The sequence below is a fragment of the Pelmatolapia mariae genome, linkage group LG7 (genome assembly GCF_036321145.2).
Source record: "Pelmatolapia mariae isolate MD_Pm_ZW linkage group LG7, Pm_UMD_F_2, whole genome shotgun sequence".
Classification (NCBI taxonomy): domain Eukaryota; kingdom Metazoa; phylum Chordata; class Actinopteri; order Cichliformes; family Cichlidae; genus Pelmatolapia; species Pelmatolapia mariae.
In genome coordinates, this window is record NC_086233.1 from 60,168,395 (window position 1) to 60,189,576 (window position 21,182).

The 21,182-nt window shown below is 44.6% G+C and overlaps 1 protein-coding gene across 1 annotated transcript in view; it reads left to right on the forward strand.

Moving 5' to 3' along the window:
• The first annotated feature begins 6 nt into the window (after window positions 1-6).
• slc41a2a (solute carrier family 41 member 2a) overlaps window positions 7-21,182 on the forward strand; it is a 32,643-nt gene continuing 11,467 nt past the window's right edge. The window contains exons 1-5 of the mRNA XM_063480049.1: window positions 7-130; window positions 983-1,401; window positions 1,492-1,599; window positions 7,060-7,131; window positions 7,286-7,430. Of these exons, the coding sequence (XP_063336119.1) occupies window positions 1,051-1,401; window positions 1,492-1,599; window positions 7,060-7,131; window positions 7,286-7,430 (676 nt within the window). The 5' untranslated portion in view covers window positions 7-130; window positions 983-1,050. The remainder of the gene's footprint in view (window positions 131-982; window positions 1,402-1,491; window positions 1,600-7,059; window positions 7,132-7,285; window positions 7,431-21,182) is intronic.

Here is a 21,182-nt window from a genome sequence, read left to right on the forward strand (position 1 = left end):
TTAGAATATTGCCACACTGGAGACTGAACACACCATTCAGATATTAACAGAAACCACAAGGAAGAGTCAGCTCAGCAGCAGTGTGCCAGAAGAGATGCCTCCTGTTGTTCTCTTATGGTGTAAGAAAAGGGTAAGGCATATTTTCATTGTTTTTTAACTTGGAAAAAAAAAGACTGGAGTGTCTTAGATTAAAACAAGAAATGTTTCATTATCAAGGGAGTTTGTTATCAGAGGTACTGGAGAGATGGCGAAACACCAGGAAAAAGTAAGCAGTGCAAAATTCTCAACAAAGTCCTTTTTTCTGTCCTTAACCAATTTGATCTTAATCTTCAAACCGGATACACTTAAAAAAGTGTATCTGGTGGGTTCAGCAATACAAGAGTCCTCATTGATAACCATAAAAACTAAGAACAAAATTATTTATATTTGGATTTATTACTGTTAGATATTTGTATGTTTTTGATCATTTAAGGGTTTGTTAATTAGAACCTGCTTAAACTCTTATCTTAATAAAAGTATATATTTGTTATTATATGTTGGATGTCTTGTGATTATAAGATACTGTATTTTTGTTATATTAACATTCCCAACTGAAAAGAAGAATAACAAAATAAAAAAAACAAAAAAGGACGAATTCAATTCCGACATAGTCTGTAATTTTTTATTTTAGCTTGTGATAAAAAAAGTAGCTAAAAAGTAACACATTTCGTCCAATTCCCATCTTATAAACTGCCAACCTCAGTGGTTTAGTACCTGGTCATGTATAAGGAATTTCAAATAAAGAGTACTGTCTCTGCAAGACAATGCAGCCTCAGTCATACTGATGTGAAACGGGCATGAAGAATGATAATGCAAGGAATCCTTGCAATCAGATGATTCTGAAACAGGCTTGTACAAGAAACCCTCTCTCTATCTCTATATTAAAGTTGCACACTTGATTATCTTCATGGCAATGACATAAGTTTTTCTATTTCCTATTTAGATCAACTTTTTGTAATCATTGGCGCAGGAGCAGCTGGAGCAACATATCGCTGAACCAAAGTTTGCACCATGGTTGTCCAAGAGTCACAGGATACAAAACTGACCCACAGTGATTCTGTTTGCCCAAGCCAACAAAACAGATCCAACACATCTTTATCCCAGTTCTCTGGAAGCTCACAGCATTTTACGTCTAATGAAAATATCTATTATGAGCCAGAGGAGTACACCGAGACAGATTTTTTGCTCCCAAATCAGCTTTATGGCAGGTCACGGCTCACCAGATCCCCTCAACCAAAAGATGCAAATGTCTCAGGTGCACCTGAAGAGTCCATCTGTTCCATGGTTCTGCAGATTCTGGTGCCATTTCTGTTGGCTGGGCTTGGAACAGTTTCTGCTGGGATGCTGCTCGATATTGTTCAGGTCAGGAACAGAACACTGCAATGTTTAAAATTGTTTTCTTTACATATATATTTTGCAATATGTATTTTATTTATATATTTTTTTGGGCAGAGCTGGGAGGTGTTCCAAGAAATCACAGAGATCTTAATTCTGGTCCCAGCTGTTTTAGGCATGAAGGGAAACTTGGAAACGACTCTGGCTTCAAGACTCTCGACTGCTGTGAGTGTGTAATTTTATATATTTTACTGGAAAACTACAAGGTTGAGTTTAAAAACATAAAGACAACCACTATTCATTCTATTAATAAAAGTTAGAATTTAAAAAGTTAAAGATTAGTAAAAATAAATAAATAAAAAATGATACAATGGAAGGGTATACTGACAACAGCCAAATTCTCAGTTATAATTTTTCCTTTTTTTATCATACATGTGGATCATACTGAGACAAATAAATTCCAACAATACTCCAAAAATGTTTATTTGACTGCACATTGTTTTTTAGAAAATACCATTTTCAATTGTTACCATATTTATTTGCAACATTTCCCCTAACATCCACAACCTTTACTGTAACACTGGAGCACATTCATTTTTCAAATCACAAGAATCACATTTTCCCCCCTTTCTGTTACTAATATTACAGTAGTAGATATTTAAACCCCCCACCCCCTCAACCAATGTATGACCCTACCAGACTAGACACGTTTGCTAGTTCATGAGACACAAGTATCAGTGTCAACTGGTGGCAAAGGGAAATGCCATTGCGCCAGGATCATGTATTGTCTTTTGTTCTATCTGCTGAAGGGGCCATAGCAACAACACACGGCTACGTGTCTTTCCTTTTTGGGCTGAAAAGCCAGAGGATATGGGGGCATTAGTCCAAGATATTCATTAACCCCCATTCTCCCAGGAAGTCAAGATAACCTCTCTGTATTATCTGTGTTTCGGTGACCTGGAGCGAGTGTATAATGCAAACACACACACACACACACACACACACACACACACACACACATCACAGAGGCGTTATCATCAGAGATCGGTTTTGATGATTAAATTATCAGAATAATTTTCAACAGTTAAAAGTATGAACAGAACTGATATTCAACATGAACAAAATGTAACACAACATCAACTTTAAATATGAACTATACTAAATATGTACAAAAAACGTTTTTTGAGCCTAACACCACTCAGTTTTTTTATATATTATCCCTTTTATATTACAAAGCTCCAGGTGTTTTTGGGCATTGCCACTTCTCCACACCCGCATCTCTGCTTCGTGCGTCTGTGATTGGACTGTCATGGCTCGTGCATTCTAATGATGCACATGTAATGTTTCGTAACCCTTGTCTTCTCTTTCACTAACCATTTAAAATGTCTCTTAAGTCCCAACTGGTCGAAGAGTTACGGTAGTGTGAATCACCCATTGTAAAACCTAGGCAGAGTTGACATTTCAGTGTTCAGACCAATGACCGTAGATTCTCCATTCACTTACTTCCTGTATTATTTTGTTAGTCCTCTGTATCTGGTGCCTTGTCCTTTGTTTTGCTTCTTTTGTTATCATCACACATAGTTTAAGGTGTGCTCTTTAATCCCAGCCTTTCTACTCTTCATAAATACCTCCTGTATCTATTTAAAGCTTCAGTTTGCATCTTCTCCTGTTGCCCTCCCCTGCAGAGATTAATGATGCCTCTCTTAGATGCATTGCCTCAATAAATATTCCAGTCTCCATTTGGTTCTGCAACTTGCATTTTATGACACACAAGAATGCACAGACATGCACAGGAAAGACGATCTGGAAAACAGATTTTGTTTAAAGACTTTGTATATATTTGAAAAACCAGACTAGAACACTTAAGCTAGCTGGAGAGAAACTGTTGGATCTTGTATATAAACTTTATCAAACCTGTCACTTGTAGATTCATTTTTTTAAAGATCCAATTAAAAATCAAGTCGCTCCAAAAGATCCTCTGGAAAAGAACAGAGTTTGTTGAACAGTCATATAAACAATAAAACAAAACTTTACAACAACAGAGAAGGAAAATAACACAAAGCAAATGAAAACCAATAACTTTAAAATAACATAACTTTCTGGGCATTATTCCCAGACCTTATAGGCCGTCTTCATTACTTTGACAGATTTATAGTCAAGGTCAGCTCATAGGGTCAGAAACAATGGCTGTTGTGCCAGTCTTACAGTTAAAAGTAATTAATCCTACTTGACATTTTTTATAACTTTTATGAAAATAAGTTACAGTGCAAAAAATAAACCACAAATCTTACTAATTAGGGATTTCTAAAACTTTGGACAATTTTTGTTGTCAATAATTAATAATAATCACCAGCTGGACCACTTTATTTTTTTTGTTTTGTTTACAAACTATAAGTCATAAACCTGTCAAAATGCAGCAAAAAACTGTCAAAACTACCCATTAGTTTGAATAATTAGATTGCAAGACAAAAGCCATGCAACTTTTACTTCTACAGTCCTTTTGCAGTAAATCAATAAGATCTAGTTTCATTTTTCTGTTACAGAGTTTTTGGGTCAGTTGTCTTCTGTGTTTCTTCTTTCCGTGTGTCCGCTAGTTTGAAAGGCTTGGGCCGCCCTGCCCGTCACAGTTTATAACTGGTCATGTGACTGCATGGCTACATCTGATTCGTGAAAGAGTTACAGGTAACTCCACTGGCGGCATGATCCATTATTAGTAGTATTATCTAATGTGTGAAATGAATTATTTAAAAAAGTGTCGAATATTACCAAATATAACGGAGTAAAAGTAGCGTTTCTTCTTCACAAATGTACTAGAATAGAATAGAATAGAATAGAATAGAATGCCATTATTGTCACTATACAGTTGTACAGTGAGATACAGAGCATCTCCAACTCAGTGCAAACATGTGTGGGTGGGCTGGGGGGTGCACAGTTCTGCAGCACTATATACATCCATCCATCCGTCCATCCATCTTCTTCCGCTTTATCCGGGGCTGGGTCGCGGGGGCAGCAGCCTAAGTAGAGAAGCCCAGACCTCCCTCTCCCCAGCTTATCTGGAGGAACACCAAGGCGTTCCCAGGCCAGCCGAGAGATATAATCTCTCCGGCGTGTCCTGGGTCTGCCCCGGGGCCTCTATATACATATGAACAGTATTAACAGAAAAAATATATAAAATGTACAAATATACAATCCAGAGTAAAAAAGTAAATATGTAAATAAATAGTGTTATGTATATACGATTTGGGTTATTGCACATAGAATCTGGTATTGCACAGTCGTGGTTTATAGAGGTAAATGGGAAAATGGGGGGTGGGACTGTGTTTTCGGCAAATGTATGAGTTAAGGGTGGTTATGGCCTTTGGGAAGAAACTGTTCTTGAGGCTGTGGGTCTTTGTGCTGATGCACCTGTAGCGCTTCCCTGATGTTAAAACCAGGCTGGGAACTGTTTTTGATGATGTGTGCTGCTCTGCTGAGGCAGCGGGAGAAATAAATGTCCATCAGGGAGGGGAGAGGGCAGCCAATGATCTTCTGTGCTGCCTTGACTACACTCTGAAGCCTCGCTCTGTCCGCCTTAGTCCAGCTGCCATACCATACTGTGATGCAGTATGTTAGCAGGCTCCCAATGGACAAGCGGTAGAAGGTCAGCAGCAGGTTGGAGTCCAGCTTGTACTTCCTGAGGATCCTCAGGAAGTGCAGCCACTGTTGGGCCTTCTTGACAACTGCTGAGATGTTGTCTGTCCAGGAGATGTCAGTGGAGATGAGGATGTATAGGGGGAGTTGAGTCAGTGCTGTGCCTCCTGAAGTCGACAATGACCTCTTTGGTTTTCTTAGTGTTCAGTTCCAGGTTGTTTTTGGGTGTAGAGAGAATACAGGAGGGGGCTCAGCACACAGCCCTGTGGGGACCCGGTGCTCAGTGTGCGAGTGGAGGAGAGATGAGGGCCAAGTCCGTTTGAAAGAAAGTCCTTTATGTTTGTGAGAGGGGGAAGGCCAAGAGTGACCAGGATGGGATGGCTGACTGATCCAGTGAGAGGTTCAAGATTCTGGTGAAAGTATGCAGGGTTTCTGATTTGGGAAAACCCAAATCCACAGTCACAGTTCCAATACAGAACTTGATATAGTCCAGTACTGATCCTGTGAAAGTTTCTAGGTCCTGGTGTTCTAATATGTCCCAGTCTGTCTGTGTGAAGCAGTCCTGCAGTTTGGAGAGAGCATTTTCAGGCCAGGTTTTAACAGTCGTTGCGGTGGGACTGGCACTGCGTCTGAGGGGGGTGTAGGCTGGGGAGAGCAGGAGGCAGAGGTGGTCGGACTGGCCAAGGTGGGAGAGGGGTACGACTCTATATGCATGCTTGATGTTGGAGTAAATATGATCTAGAGTGTTCTCTCCCCTGGTGGGACATTTTACATGCTGATAGAACTTTGGGAGTACTGTCTTTATGTCGGCCTTATTAAAGTCACCTGCAAATATGTAAACATCTTCAGGGTGGATCTGCTGCTGTTCGTTAATGGTGTTCAGCAGGATAGAGAGCGTCGTGTTTACACGTCGTGTCGGGTGGAATGTACACAGCCGTGATGATCACTACTGTTAGCTATCTCGGTAGAAAAAAAGACAACACATAGTACAACAAGACAACACATAGCAAAGCAGCAAAGCAAACCCATGGGGTGTAGAGCCTTTAAGCACAAACAGCAGAGACATACAAAATAACTGACGGAAAAAGCTTACCTGACTTCTTTTATAGGAGTCCACAACCCCTCATCCTGCTGCTGGGTAAATTTCCATTCCTTGTCTTTTTACTTATTTAGTTTTAAATTAAAACGAAAGGTATTTTCCCAATTTTACAAACGTCGATACTTTAACATCTATCAATTAAATGTGTTACTCCAGTTTATATGTTGATTTTACACATTTTTGTTCTCTTCTTGATCTTCAGCACTTGTCTTACATAACTTCCTGGCATCTCTTCCCAGACCTTTTCATCCATCATTTTAATCAGTCCTTTGACAGTTTTATGGCCAAAGTGAGTGAGAAATTCAGAAACAACAGGTGCAAGGACGGCTTCACAGTACAAACGATTAATCCGCCTGACAGTTTTGTCAGTTTTGCTGCCAAAAGTAAGCTATAAATTTTATTAATGACAGGTTTTTGACAACTTTGGACAGTGTAGGCTGTCAGAGCTGCATCTTCAGCAGGGCCAACTTCGATTAACCCTTTGTCTTGGCATGTCACCACAGGCCATAACACAATCACAAGTTACAAATTAATCTTAATTATTAAATCTAAAAACAAGAGGTGTGGATCAACAGGTATTCATACAACAAGTGGTGCAGGCTTATGAAATAAATGTGGATAATACTTGACCTAAATATATGGGTCTTAATTCAATGTATGTATGTTAAATACTTAACATGGTGATTCCAATATATAAAAACACTAGTGTAGGTATATAGTGTATGCCAGTATATATGATTATATAGTATATATGTTCAGTGTATGCAAGTTTGTCCATGCTGTACCCTACCTTTTGTCCTGTGATAGATGGGATAGGTTTCAGACCTCCTGCAACCCTGAACTGGATAAACGAGAGAAGATAGATGGATAGTATCTCCATCAGCTAAATGGGTTTGTCATGTAATTAAATTGTAGAAGCAAATTTTTTAAGGAGATAAAATGTCTGATGCTGTCAGGTGAATGCAGGAAAAATGGACTCTCCCAGAGAAAAGTGGATGCTGATTGCTGGAAACCTGGCACTCAAGCAGGTACATCATTTTCATTCAAAAAACAAGGAAATAAAAAACTGTGTGACAAAATATATGGATAAATTTCAATATTCCCTATATCTGCTTATCTGTGCAGTATGACGTTATGTCTGCCAGGAATGATATTTTCTCACTATTCTTTTCATTTAAAAAGCTACAAGCTACAGTGCTGGGCCTGCTGGCTTCCCTAATGGCATCTCTGTTGGGCTGGATGGCAGAAGGACAGATGCCCTTTAATCATATAATGCTCCTGTGCTCAACCAGTGTTTCTGCTGCATTTGTGGCTTCACTGCTGCAAGGTAAATAATAACGTGGCATTACTTCGGACTACACTGCCCTTGACCTCTCTGTGACAAAGTGGTTAGGCATGAACTCATTTACCACTCATTTATTCTTTGTTATTTTACAGTCAACCATAATGCCTTAATTTAAACATTGCTGGTGTAACTTTGCTTAACATACTATCCTGGGTTTGTTTGTGGTAGCAGTAGTTACATCCATTACATTCATGCATATGTTTTTTAAAGCAAATACTATTAACCATCAGGTCATTTGAATTTTCTTCTGTTCACAGGCAAATGTCTGGTAAATTATGTTTCTTTATGTTGCTTTGGTTATACTTACCATGTTTGTCCATTTATTCATGTCCTATATCTAAACCAGGTGTGTGTATTGTGCAATAGAATAAAGGGAGTAGCAGCGTATGATGGGGGGATGAAACAAATATTCAATAAGTACTCTTGGGTAATATTGCACGGTCTGGGAGGGAACAGAATAACATAGGTAATCGTCTCAGGAGAATCACCTACAGAGTGAGGAAGAGTTAAACAGTCTTATTGCCACCGGCACAAAGGATTTCCTGTGGCGGTCAGTTCTGCATTTCGGGGCAATGAGTCTTTTGCTGCGTTTGCTCCGATGGTCCATCATGGGGGCGTGCATGGGGTGGGAGGGGTTGTCCATGATAGAAAGAAGCTTTTTTAGCATTCCAGCCTTTCTAATCAGTTTGTTCAGCCTGTTGGCATCAGCTGTCTTGACCCCACTTCCCCAGCACACAGCTGCAAAGAACACGACGCTCTCCAACACCGAGTGATAGAACATGGTCAGCATTTTCCTACCAACATTGAAGGACCTGAGCCGCCTCAGTAGGAAAAGCCGACTCTGCCCTTTTTTGAAGATAGCATTGGTGTTCTTGGTCCAGTCCAGTTTACAGTCCAAGTGTACCCCCAGGTACCGGTAGTCCTCAACGATCTCCACATCAGCCCCTCTGATGGTGACAGGGGTAGGAGTAGGAGCCTGCTTCCTAAAGTCCATAATCAGTTCCTTTGTCTTTGTGATGTTAAGTTGTAGGTGGTTTAGCTCACACCACTCGACAAAGCTGTCCACCACACTCCTGTACTCCTCCTCCTGTCCATCCCTGATACAGCCCACGATGGCAGAGTCATCTGAGAATTTCTGCAGATGGCATGACTGAGACTTGTACCTGAAGTCAGATGTGTAGAGAGTGAAGAGGAAGGGTGATAGGACAGTCCCCTGCGGCGCCCCTGTGCTGCTCAGGATGTTATCTGAGCGGCAGCTCTTCAGTCGGACATGCTGTGGTCGATTTGTTAAATAGTCCGTGATCCAAGCTACCAGTGGGGCGTCCACCTGCATTTCCGTGAGCTTATTCCCCAGCAGTGATGGTCTGATTGTGTTAAAAGCACTGGAGAAGTCAAAGAACATGACCCTCACAGTGCTCCCAACAATGTCCAGATGAGAATAAGCCTGGTCCAGCAGGTAGATGATGGCATCCTCCACGCCGATACCGGGTTGATAAGCAAACTGCAGGGGGTCCAGCCAAGGCTCCACCAGCAGACGCAGATGTTTCAGGATGAGTCTCTCCAGCGTCTTCATGACATGTGAGGTCAGAGCCACTGGCCTGTAGTCACTGGGGGTCGACGGGTTGATCTTTTTAGGGACAGGAACCAGGCAGGATTGCTTCCAGAGTGATGGGACTCTCTGCATCTCCAGGCTCACGTTGAAGATCCGTTGTAGAACTCCAGACAGCTGGGAAGCACAGCACCTGAGGGCCCTGGGACTGACACCATCAGGGCCAGCAGCTTTGCCGGAGTGGAGTCTGCCCAATTCTTTTTTGATGTCATCTGCTGAGAGGGACAGGGTGAGACAGTCTGAGGGGGCAGGAGAGGGAGGAGGCGAAAGGAGAACATGGGAAGAGCTGGGTGTGGAGACAGGAGACGCAGGGCAGTCGAACCTATTGAAGTGTAGATTTAGGTTGTTAGCACTTTCGACGTCCCCATCCATCCCAACACCTCTCTTTTGTCTCAGGCCAGTGATGGCCCGCATTCCATTCCACACCTCCCTGGTGTTGTTTTCCTGCAGTTTGTTTTCCAGCCTCCGTCTGTAGGACTCTTTACCCTCTGCAATCTTGGCTTTCAGCTCCTTCTGCACCAGTTTCAGCTGATCTCTGTCACCATTTCTGAAAGCTCTTTTTTTCTTGTTCAGGGTTGCTTTGATGTCTTTGGAAACCCAGGGCTTATTGTTGGGGAAGCACAGAATTGTTTTTTTGGGGACCACAGTGTCAACACAGAAGTTGATATAGTCTGTAACACAGCCTGTCAGATTGTCAATATTGTCCTGATTGGGATCACAAAGAACATCCCAGTTAGTTGACTCGAAGCATCCCTGCAGAGTCTCTTCCGACTCCCTTGACCATGTTGTAACCGTTTTTGTGGCTGCAGGTTGTCTCTGGACGGCAGGTCTGTAAAGGGGCTGGAGGTAGACCAGGTTGTGATCAGCCCTGCCCAGAGGAGGGAGAGGGCTGGAGGTGTATGCCTCAGCAGCATTGGCATAAAAAAAGGTCCAGTGTTTTATTGTCTCTTGTTTTGCAGTCCACATACTGCTTGAATGTAGGTAGAACAGTGGAGAGGTTCGTGTGGTTAAAATCGCCCGTTATAGCCACAAACGCAGAGGGACTACGATTTAATAGGTCCGCTGTCGCAGAGCTGATGACGTCATACGCCTGCGCCGCGTCGGCATCAGGGGCGATGTAAACAATGACAATAATGGCGAGGGAAAACTCACGCGGTAGATAATATGGTCGAAGACCGACTGCTAACAGTTCGATGTGTTTGTTACACACAGCCATCCTCACCTTAACGTGACTGGGGGAACACCAGCGGTTGTTAACATAAAGAGCGAGTCCTCCTCCCCTCTTCTTCTCGCTGCTGCCTGGGTCCCTGTCCGCTCTCACACACGTAAATCCGTTTATATCCACCACCAGGTCCGGGATGTTTTTGTGCAGCCATGTCTCCGTGAAACACATAACTGCATTCTCGGAAAACTTTCTCTGTCCTTGTTAGCGTCGCGATCTCCTCCATCTTATTAACCAGCGATCTGACATTGCCAGTCACCACAGACGGGAGAGCAGGACGGAATCTTTTCCTCCTCAGTCTTCGCATTTTCCCCGCTCTGCAGCCGCGGTAGTTCCTCTTGATCATCGCAGGGATCTCATGCTGAACACCGGCATGGCTGTGCTGTCTTAGCCCCAGCAGCTGGTCCCGGCTATAGACAAAGGGGCAGCATGGCGTCGCGGTCATCTCAGTAGTTTTACACGGAGTTTCGTGTCCAAACACGGATAAAAACTTCTCGACTACACAAGAAGTATAAGCTAAAAAACTAACTAAGTAGACAAAAAGAAATAAATAAGAGGAAAAGAGAGAAAGGGGAAAGTAATTTTCAACTGCAGAGAGCATGCTAGAATGAAGATGCCAGAAATAAAGTATACTTAAAAGAAACTTGACTACTATGCTGATGCTGTCCACTTATCACCTTCCTTGCTGTTTATGTTATGCTACCTCACACTCTCTTGTAAAAAACTAAAACATATTTGTGAGAGTGATAACTTAAGATTGTCATTTGTACTGTGAGATTATTCTGTTATCATATGTTACCTTATATCTGTAATCAAAGTAGTTGAATTATGATACTGCTGTAGGTCATATTATACCCCTTAGTATAGAGTGTGTGATCAGTATGTAGTTTTAGTTTACATTATACTTATGAGTTAAAAAGTATGAAAAATCATTAGATCTATTGGATTGACCTGTATTACTCGACACTGTTGAATGTGTAACACTGTTTCTTGACATTTCATACTGCTGAATCATTAAGAGAATGTTGGGTGCAGAAGGCCTTGTTGTTCTGATAGTAGAAGAGACAGACCACATTCCATACCACCACCTTGTTGGGAGCAGAAAAACAAGGAGCCGAGGTCATAACTTAGGCGCCGTGTGAGAGAAAGAATGTGAATGTTTAGGCTTTTACGACTAGGTGGGGGCCACTAGAGGCTATAAGAGCTTGAGTAACCCTTCACCAGTTTGAGATTTGCTGTGACCCTCTTCATGCATGTCTCCCCATCCGGATGGTCTGTGCTCATAAGTGTTAAATTGTATGGAAATAAATAATTGTTGATTGAGCATTTATACACCGAGTATTGTCCTTCCTTTAGCCCAAAGATTAAAAGAATTGGGAGATTTTAACAGTACTTAGAAACATATAATCATTTATGCTTAGAGATATATAATCATTTGTATGTTGATAAAATGTGTCATCCTTATTTAGGTCTACTAAGGTTCTATGTGCACTTTGTGCACCATAAGAGGGGAAGATGTTCACTCCCTTCTGGTGTTCTGGCATACCTCATACACATGTTAAATTCATGGGAAGGTTGCATCTTGTTTGGTGATATATGGTATGGCGGAACACACACTCTGTATCTGTTCAGTTACAACAGTCTTTTGTCTTAGTTGGACTGTTACAAGGGAGACTCCCACTCTGCTTACACACACATGCCTGTTTGAAACTGTCACGTGTTAATGGGACTATGCATATTCATGTAATCACAATAAAAGGAGCGCTACAGGTAGTCTGGCCGAGGTCGACAAGGTTCAAGTGGAAGGAACAGCGCTTGGCCTTAGTCGGCCTCCCTCGCGAGTGATCACACAACGAGCTCTGTCTTGTGTCTTGTTTTGCTGCTGCAGTTGGTTGTCTAATTGTTCCAGCAGGGTTTGTACTTAGATAAACCCAACAATATTATTTCATATCATGGTCTAAGGAGTTGAAAAAAAAGCATCTGGATTTCTTGACTTTCTTGAAGATGTTTCACCGCTTATCCCAGAAGCTTCTTCAGTTCTAAGAGCAATTGGGGTAGAGCCCAAGATTTTTAAGACGTATTGGGAGTATCCCTAATAGGGCCGTGGACCCCCTATTGATCCTCTGCCTAATCACACTAGCCAAGGTGTGAAAACGAGAATAGGTCTCCAAAGGTTGATTCTGTCTGTTACGTTTCAGTAAGAGTAACATATGTTAACATATGTTATGTTAGTAACATATGACACAAACAGAGTAACAAGATGGCGCGGCCATGTCCAGATGCCTTCCTGACCGCTCCGCACAGACTATGCACCTTTTTAGCTGTTTACTTGTTTATTACCTTGTTATACATTCCAGGAACTTCTAGTTTTATAGTTTATGACAGTAGTTCCCTTCTCAACATTGGTAACAAGTTTGCACATGTGATCTTGGACACTTTTAAACCAGACCCATCCTGGCTGACTGAGATACTACGTGGCGCAGCCAACAACAATGGACAGGATGCTCACCCGAGGCGCAGAACAAAGAAACGCCAGGGGAAACCCGCTGGCGTTCAGAACAGACTGAGACAGCAGGTGCACCGTGCACCACTGCCCAGTACCCTGCTGGCTAATGTACAATCGTTGGAGAACAAACTAGATGATCTGAGGGCAAGAGTCACCTTCAAACATGACATGAGGGACTGCAACATGCTGTGCTTCATGGAGACATGGCTGACCCCCACAGATCGATCCGCGCTGCAGTGAACGCCAGGACCGCCACCTACAACGCAGGTCTCGCCACTGGCAATATGAGCGCCTACAAAGCGGCCTCATATGGCGCACGGGAGGGATGCCAAACGCCGATACCGGGAGCGAGTGGAGTCTCACTTCAGCTGGGGCGACACACGGAGCATGTGGCACGGACTACACACAATCACGGATTACAAAACCAGGGACACTGTGCCAACCAACGCTGACTCTGCATTCTCCAACGAGTTTCGAGGTTAGCCACGCGGCTAATTCTAACAACTGCCTGATAACTGAGGACAGTGACATCATCAGAGAGGGACCGGCGATCAGCATTGCAGAGCACGACGTTCGAGCGGCACTGAGGTGAGCGGCGCTGACTGAGCACAAGGAAAGCGGCGGGGCCAGACGGCATCACCGGCCGTCTGCTGCGGTGCTGTGCTAACCAGCTAGCAGGTGTGTTCACTTCGATTTTCAACGAGTCCCTGGCTAAGTCTGTAGTCCCCACATGCTTCAAGAGATCTACCATCATCCCTGTCCCCAAGAACAACAAGCCCTCATGCCTGAATGACTGCCGGCCAGTTGCACTGACCTCGGTGGTTATGAAGGTGTTCGAGAGGCTGTTGAAGAAAACCATCTCCTCTCCCATCCCAGACACCACAGATCCGCTCCAGTTTGCCTACCGACCCAACAGATCCACGGAGGACGCCATTGCCCACGTCCTGCACACCACCCTCAGCCACGTGGACAAGAAACAGGGTAACTATGTGAGAATGCTGTTTGTTGATTACAGCTCAGCATTCAACACAATAGTGCCCGGTAGACTGTTCACAAAGCTGAGGGATCTAGGGCTCAACAGCCGTCTGTGTGCGTGGGTGTTGGACTTCCTCACTGGCAGAACTCAGGTGGTGAGGGTGGGTAGGTGCATCTCCGACAGCATCACCATCAGCACGGGAGCGCCACAGGGGTGTGTCCTCTCGCCACTGCTCTACTCCCTCTGCATTTCAGACTGTGTGGCCACCCACGGCTCCAACACCATTGTGAAGTTTGCTGACGACACAGTGGTGTTGGGCGCCATCTCCAACAACGATGAGGCCTACATGGATGAAGTGAAGAATCTGGCATCGTGGTGCCGGGACAACCACCTCCAGCTGAACGTTGGCAAGACCAAGGAGCTGGTGGTGGACTTCAGAAGGAGTAAACACAGAGTCTATAAGCCCATTATCATTAATGGAGCTCCTGGGAGAGTGTGCAGTCCTTCAAGTATCTCAGTGTCCACATCTCCTCAGACCTGACATGGTCTGCCCACATTCAGGTCCAGACCAAAAAGGCTAGGCAGCGCCTGTACCACCTACAACAACTGAGGAAGTTCAGGGTTTCTCCAGTGATCCTCAGGACTTTCTATACAGGTGCTGTGGAGAGCATCCTCACACAGAACATCACATCCTGGCATGGAAACAGCTGTGTCAAGGATAAAAAAGCTATTCAGAGAGTGATCCGTATGGCAGAACGCTGCTGCAGGACTGCTCTCCCTTCCCTACAGGACATTTACGTCAGGAGATGCTGGACTAGAGCAACTCAGATTTTGAAGGACCCGTCCCATCCCAGCAACGAACTGTTCCAGCTTCTGAAATCAGGCAGAAGGTTCTGCACCATCCGAACAAGAACAGAGAGGCTCAAGAGGAGTTTTTATCCTCAGGCCATTTGTGTGTTCAATCAGCCCAAAACATGCGGTTATCCTAATTGGGCGTTGTCAAGAAATTTATTCTAAAGACACTTCTTCAGCTGAGAGTCTGATAGAAGAAACACACACACACTGCAGTTTTTACTTGCAAGCAAGGGCAGTCACAGAGCACTCGCACGAGAGTGAGGGCTCCGGGACTCGCACTCTGCCACTGCCCTGGTCTTTATTTATATACAACAGTAGGTGCGTTTGTTCATTACATTGGAATGTGGATGTGTATATGTGTGTGTGTGCGTGTGCCAGGAGAGGCTCCTCTACCTGGTACGAAGTGAAACTGCTTGTTAAGCTCTTATCTATCACTAGCAGGTACTGCTCCTTCCCTGCATGATAACGGGTCACAGTGAATTAAAACAACAGTCTGAGTCATAAAGAGGTCATCATGCAGTATTCTATCATATGCAAACTTATATTATTAAAAGATTATACTGACTACGAAGTACAATTTTCTATTAACAGGCGTTTATGAAGTCATCAAAGATGCACATGTGACCCGTGGTAGGTACCTATTTAGAATAGGACAGAGCCGTAGGCGCACAGTCAGTTAAAAAGAGTTTAATTTTTAATACAAAATAAAAGTAACAGTGTAACAGCGGCACCTAAAAACAATTAAAAACTTTACCTTATTAAAATGATAAAACTGTATGATTTCCCGTGAGACAGGACAAGCGCTGCGGGGAACCGTTTAAGAACAAATCGGCATAGCACACAGGTTAAAAAGGGACGGCAGCTCACACATAACCCCAAATGGGCAAAACACGATAGAAAATGATAAATCTTCAGTACCGTCTTCACTCAGGCCCACCGCTGTGCATGCAAAAGCGGTGAGACAAAAAAAAAAAAAGGATTTGTTTTCCCTGCAGCGCCTTCACCGGTTGCGACAATATATATATATATATTAAAAAAGGGTTAAAATACTAAAAGAGTCAATATCTGTGGTGCCTACTGATACAGAAAAATAAAACAAAAAAAACAAAACAATCGACAGCCGCAGCAGTCAGTCTGTCGAATTACACCAGTTTAAACCAAATTAAAACACACTGATGTGTCGGGTCCTTTGCCCGCAGCCAGACATCCACTTGGCAAAGCAGCAGCTCGGTACTCTGTCCACAAGTTCGTGTCACACCCTAATAAATGTGGGTCAGTGGCGGTGAAGTCCACTATACTGTTCTCACAGGAGCAATGTTTCCCACCGTTCTAACAGAAGTTTAGGGGAACCCGCATCAAGCTTTCATGGAAAGGAATTAAAAACACCAACTTGCCCAGCTTGGACCAAGCACTCGCAGCTTCAGGTTTGCAAGAGGAATACCTAATTGCCCACACCTGAGCTTATGAAAGGGGCAAAGACCGGCTCCGCCCACCCGGGGCGGTTCCCAGACTCAGGTCTCACCTGTCACATTCTCCCCCCTGGTTTTTGCATTGGCGACCCAACAATGAAACTTTAAAGCCACGGTCTGTAAAAAGCTGTTACTGAATGTACACTAGGTGGTCTGGCTTCAGCTGATTGGGGCAGATGGTGTGGATTGGAATGGTGGCCAGCTGTTGAGTGTGTCGTTCTTCTGACTGTACCACTTTCAGCTAATGGAGTGGGGACACTACACTGTTGAGTCAGGGTACCAGGTTCAGTCCCTCTGGACTGCGGCCTCATTACTATAGCCAGGTCCTCTGGGGGTTGTTGGAGACCAGGTTCAGAAGCCGTTTGTGAACATTGAGGGTTACCTCTCGGGGACTCCCTTCGTTGCCACACATAAAAGTCTCCAGCATCCTCAGACAGGGATAACCGCTCAGGTGAACGTCTAGGGTTAGGAGTTTGCTGGAGCTCTGCCCTTATTTTCTCACAGATATCAGCAGGGATCGGCTTAATGAATTGTCTATTAACCTGCCTTTTCTGTTCTGGATCATGGAGTGGGGCCACTGTATACACAGGACCAGCGTCAGCAGGGGCACGGACAATACAATACGGTGTAGCGCCCCAAAAATCTTGTATTTTATTCCGGCCCCGAATGCTATGATCTCTCAAATACACTAACTGATGCAATGGCAAGGGGTCAGAAGCTGGGGCAGGTTGACAATCTGCACGCAGGGCCGCTGCTGCTTGGGTGCGATTTCTCACACCTTCGTAAGCAACACCAAGACGTTTCTGATGCTCTTGGACCCAAGTGTGCACCGGGCCCTGTGTGGGTTCCTCCACTCTGCCTAACAGGAAGTCAATTGGGAGCTGGGGTTCTTGGCCAAACATAAGAAAATAGGGTGACTCACCCGTAGTTTGATGGATTGTGGTGTTGTTGGCAAAGGTAAGCTGCTGTAAATACATGGGCCAATGACGCTTTTGCTCAGGGGGTAGGGTTCTCAACAGATCATGCAGAGTCCGATTAAAACGCTCACACTGGCCATTACCTTGTGGGTGGTAAGGAGTGGTGCGAGTCTTTTCCACACCATATAACTGGCACAGCTGCTGAACTACTGCTCCTTCAAAACTCCTCCCCTGATCAGAGTGGATCCTAGAGGGGACACCAAAGCGATAAAACCACTCATAAACCAAAACACTGGCCACAGTAGTTGCCTTTTGATCCTTAGTAGAAATGGCCTGAGTGAACTTTGAAAACACATCGGTCAGAATCAATACATTTTCACGGCCATCAACAGAAGGTTCAAGGCATGAGAAATCAATTGCCAGAATCTGATTGGGCCTCGCAGCCATGAGGTGACCCATGGTTGTTTTAGGTTTGGGATAAACTGCTTTAGCCTGCGCACAACGTTCACATTGCTGACAGTAATCCTGAACCTCCTTAAACATACCTGGCCAATAACACCTCTTGCGTATCAAGTCTGCAGTCCTGTCAGTTCCCTGGTGACCATGGTGATTATGCAAGCCATGTAAAACCTCATTCTTGAGACTCTGAGGGACCACTAATTGGCACACGGGTTCCCCCCCATCTGGCTGGAAAATCTGCCGATAAAGGACGCCCTCCTTCTCTACCAGTTTCCTCCACTGGCGCAACATTTCCAACACTACTGCTGGCAAATCTCTCCTCTCCTGGTGAGTAGGGCCAGTTCCTCTGCACCAGAACTTCAAAAAGCCACTAATCGTGGGGTCACCCCTCTGCAAAGTAGCAAGGTCTGCAAGTGAATGAGAGGGTAAAACCGAAATCATAGATTGAATTACTTGCTGGGGTGGTAAAACTGTTTGGACTAAAGAGTCTGGAAGGGAAGTACCAGAAAGCAGTGTTTCTAAAGACACAGTTTGCTCTGATGGCTGACACTGTCGGGACAAAGCATCTGCATTGCCATTTGTACGACCTGGACGATACTTAATTGAAAAATCAAAAGAAGAGAGCTGAGCAGCCCAGCGCTGTTCCAAAGCTCCGAGCTTTGCTGTAGTCAGATGGCTCAAGGGGTTGTTGTCTGTATAGACAACACACTTGTTACCCAGCAGATATTCTCTAAATTTTTCAGTCATAGCCCATTTCAAGGCTAGGAATTCAAGTTTCATGGAGCTGTAGTTGGACATGTTACGCTCCGTGGGCTTTAGTCCTCGACTAGCATAGGCTATAGGACGCACCTTGCCATCTGCTTGCTGTTGTGAAAGCACTGCCCCCAGACCCCAGTGACTGGCATCAACCTCCAAGATAAAAGGTTGTGAAAAATTAGCATAAGCCAACACGGGGGAATTCACCAACCGGGCTTTCAACTCTTGGAAGCTGTTTTCACACTGCTCGGTCCAAACTTCCTGTAATGCACGCTTGGAGGGGCGTTTGTGCTTAGTCCCAGCCAGCTCGGCCACCAGCTGGTGAAGCGGAGCAGCTAGGGATGCAAAACCTGGAACAAAGCGGCGATAGTAACTAGCAAACCCTAAGAATGACCTCAATTCAGCAACAGAGCTAGGAGTTTGCCAATTAGACACAGCAGATAGTTTATCTGGGTCTGTGGCTACCCCATCCTTGGAGATCACATGCCCAAGGTACTTTACCTCTGTCTGCAGAAAACAGCATTTTTCCAACTTGGCCTTCAAGTTTTGTACCCGCAAAGTCTCCAGTACTGCTCCTAGGCGCTGAATATGCTCGTCTACTGTGGTAGAGAAGACAATCACATCATCCAGATACAACAACAAAGACTGGTGATTCTGGGAACCAAACATTCGCTCCATCAATCTCTGGAAGGTGCTTGGTGCATTACAGAGGCCAAATGGCATGCGGTTGAACTCAAATAACCCGAAAGGAGTGCAGAAAGCAGTTTTCTTCTTGTCTGGCTCAGCAACAGGGACTTGATTGTAGCCACTAGCCAAGTCCAAGGTGGCGAACCAACGTGCACCTGACAACACATCCAAGGACTCCTCAATTCGGGGCCAGGGAAAAGCATCCTTCCTAGTCCTTGAGTTAAGCAGACGGTAATCCACACAAAGCCTGATACTGGAGTCCTTCTTTCGTACTACCACAATTGGAGATGCAAAAGGGCTACAACTTTCTCTGATCACCTGACTCTCCAACAGGTGTTGAATATGGGCCTTAACGCTCTCATACTCTGAAGGTGGAATGCGTCGATACCGCTGGTGGACTGGAGTCTCATCTAAAAGTGGGATCCCATGAGTAATTAAATTGGTACACCCTAAATCACCATCATGAGAAGAAAAAAACAGATTGGTACTCACGCAAAAGGGCTCTTACCCTGTCCTGATCGGGTACAGTGAGGGCTGGCAGATCAATTGCATCAATTGCAGTTTTCAGAGGGTTGGGTTCCACACTCTGAGTTGCCATGGTAACACATTTTTCCTCTCCCAAATCTTCCAACAGACTGGTCGAGCCATCCAATTGGCTGACAATTTCAACTTGGCACAAGGTGCCAAGCTGACTGCGAGGTGGTAAACTGGCCTCGGTTAATCCCACATTTGTAACTGGGATAAATGCAGTGCCACTGACCACTTGGACCAAAGCTGGAGAAGAAAGGAGACCATGAGGCAAGCCGGCATCTAATGGTTCAAAAAGCGCTGTTCCAGTGTGTGCTGAAGGGGCTTTTCGACATGTGGTAGGTACAAACTTCATTGTGCCTGCGGGGATGCAAATTTTTCTTCTACCCTTAACTCTCACTGGGCCACTAACCTGTGCTTCGGGCTGTAGCTGGGCTGTATGGCAACGCTGCAAAGCCTGATGCCAAGGATCTTCCTGCACTAAAGGAAGGTCAAAAAGAGCAGAGCCATGTTCCAAAAACAGCTCCCTATAACACTCGCGGATCACATTCATGCCGAGTACTCCACATATTTCTGAGTTGGGGCTGGGCTCCAAAGGATCTCTAACAACTAACACACCACGCTTCGGTATTTGCCTCCCTAACACCTGGCAATCAAGCTCCAGGTAGCCAACGTAGGGGATATCTAACCCATTAGCTGCCCGTAACCGCAGCCAATGGCATGCTTTCAGTTTCTCTGGACCCCAGTTCTTAAAATGTTTGGCAAAAAAACTCTCCGTGATGGTAGTAACCATGGACCCAATGTCTAATAAACAGGAGACGTCTACTCCTCCCATATTAATGGTAATCTTTGGACAGGAGCCTACCAACTTGGGTGGGGGACCAGACGTTTGAGCATTACAACTGTTGGAGCCAGTTATGTCCCCATCTGATATGTGGCTCAGCATAACAGAGGGTGCTAGTTTTCCGTCTGCATGGAAAACCTACCCTGACCAGATGAGCTCCTGCTAGGGGCTGTAGACTCAAAGGCTACTACCCTTTCGTTATCACAGTCTTTAGCAAAATGGCCAGGTTTCTGACACCGTCTGCAAATAACCTGCCTTCCTCTCTCCGTGAACCTAGGCTTACTTGATGTATGGGCAACTCTCAACTCATGTGTAAGCTGATCAATCTGGGCCTGCTGCCGTTTTAACATTTCCTTAACCTCTGCTAATTCTGACCCAATAGTATCCATTGGCACCCTTGCTTGTCCTGTATGCTGAATACTGTAGACTGATGGGACAGAATAAGTCCTGAACCGGCCTGGTTCTACTCCTATTCTGCCTTCCCGCTCCCACCTGAGGGCTTCATCTCTTAAAGTATGGAGGTCATAATCTGGATGTTCGCGAACAATCCTTTTAAGCTCGCGGCTCAAATTTCCATCCCGGACACCCTCTACAAACTGATCAGAAAGCAGTCTAGCAGCCTCAGGAATTCGCCTCTCTGGACAGCTTTGAATCATTTTGTCCATGAGAGAGAACAATGCATGGGAGAATTCCCTCAATGACTCCCCTTCTTGCTGCCTTCTTGCATAAAAAGCTTCCTTAACAGCGGTAAAGGACATGGGGCAACCATACTGGCTAATGAGAATATCAAGAATGCGGTCTGGATCTTCTCTTACTTGCTGGGACCTATATTTTATTTCTTCACGAGCATCACCAGTCAAATGGTCATAGATATAATGGGCTCTATCAATAGGGGCAAGTCTACGA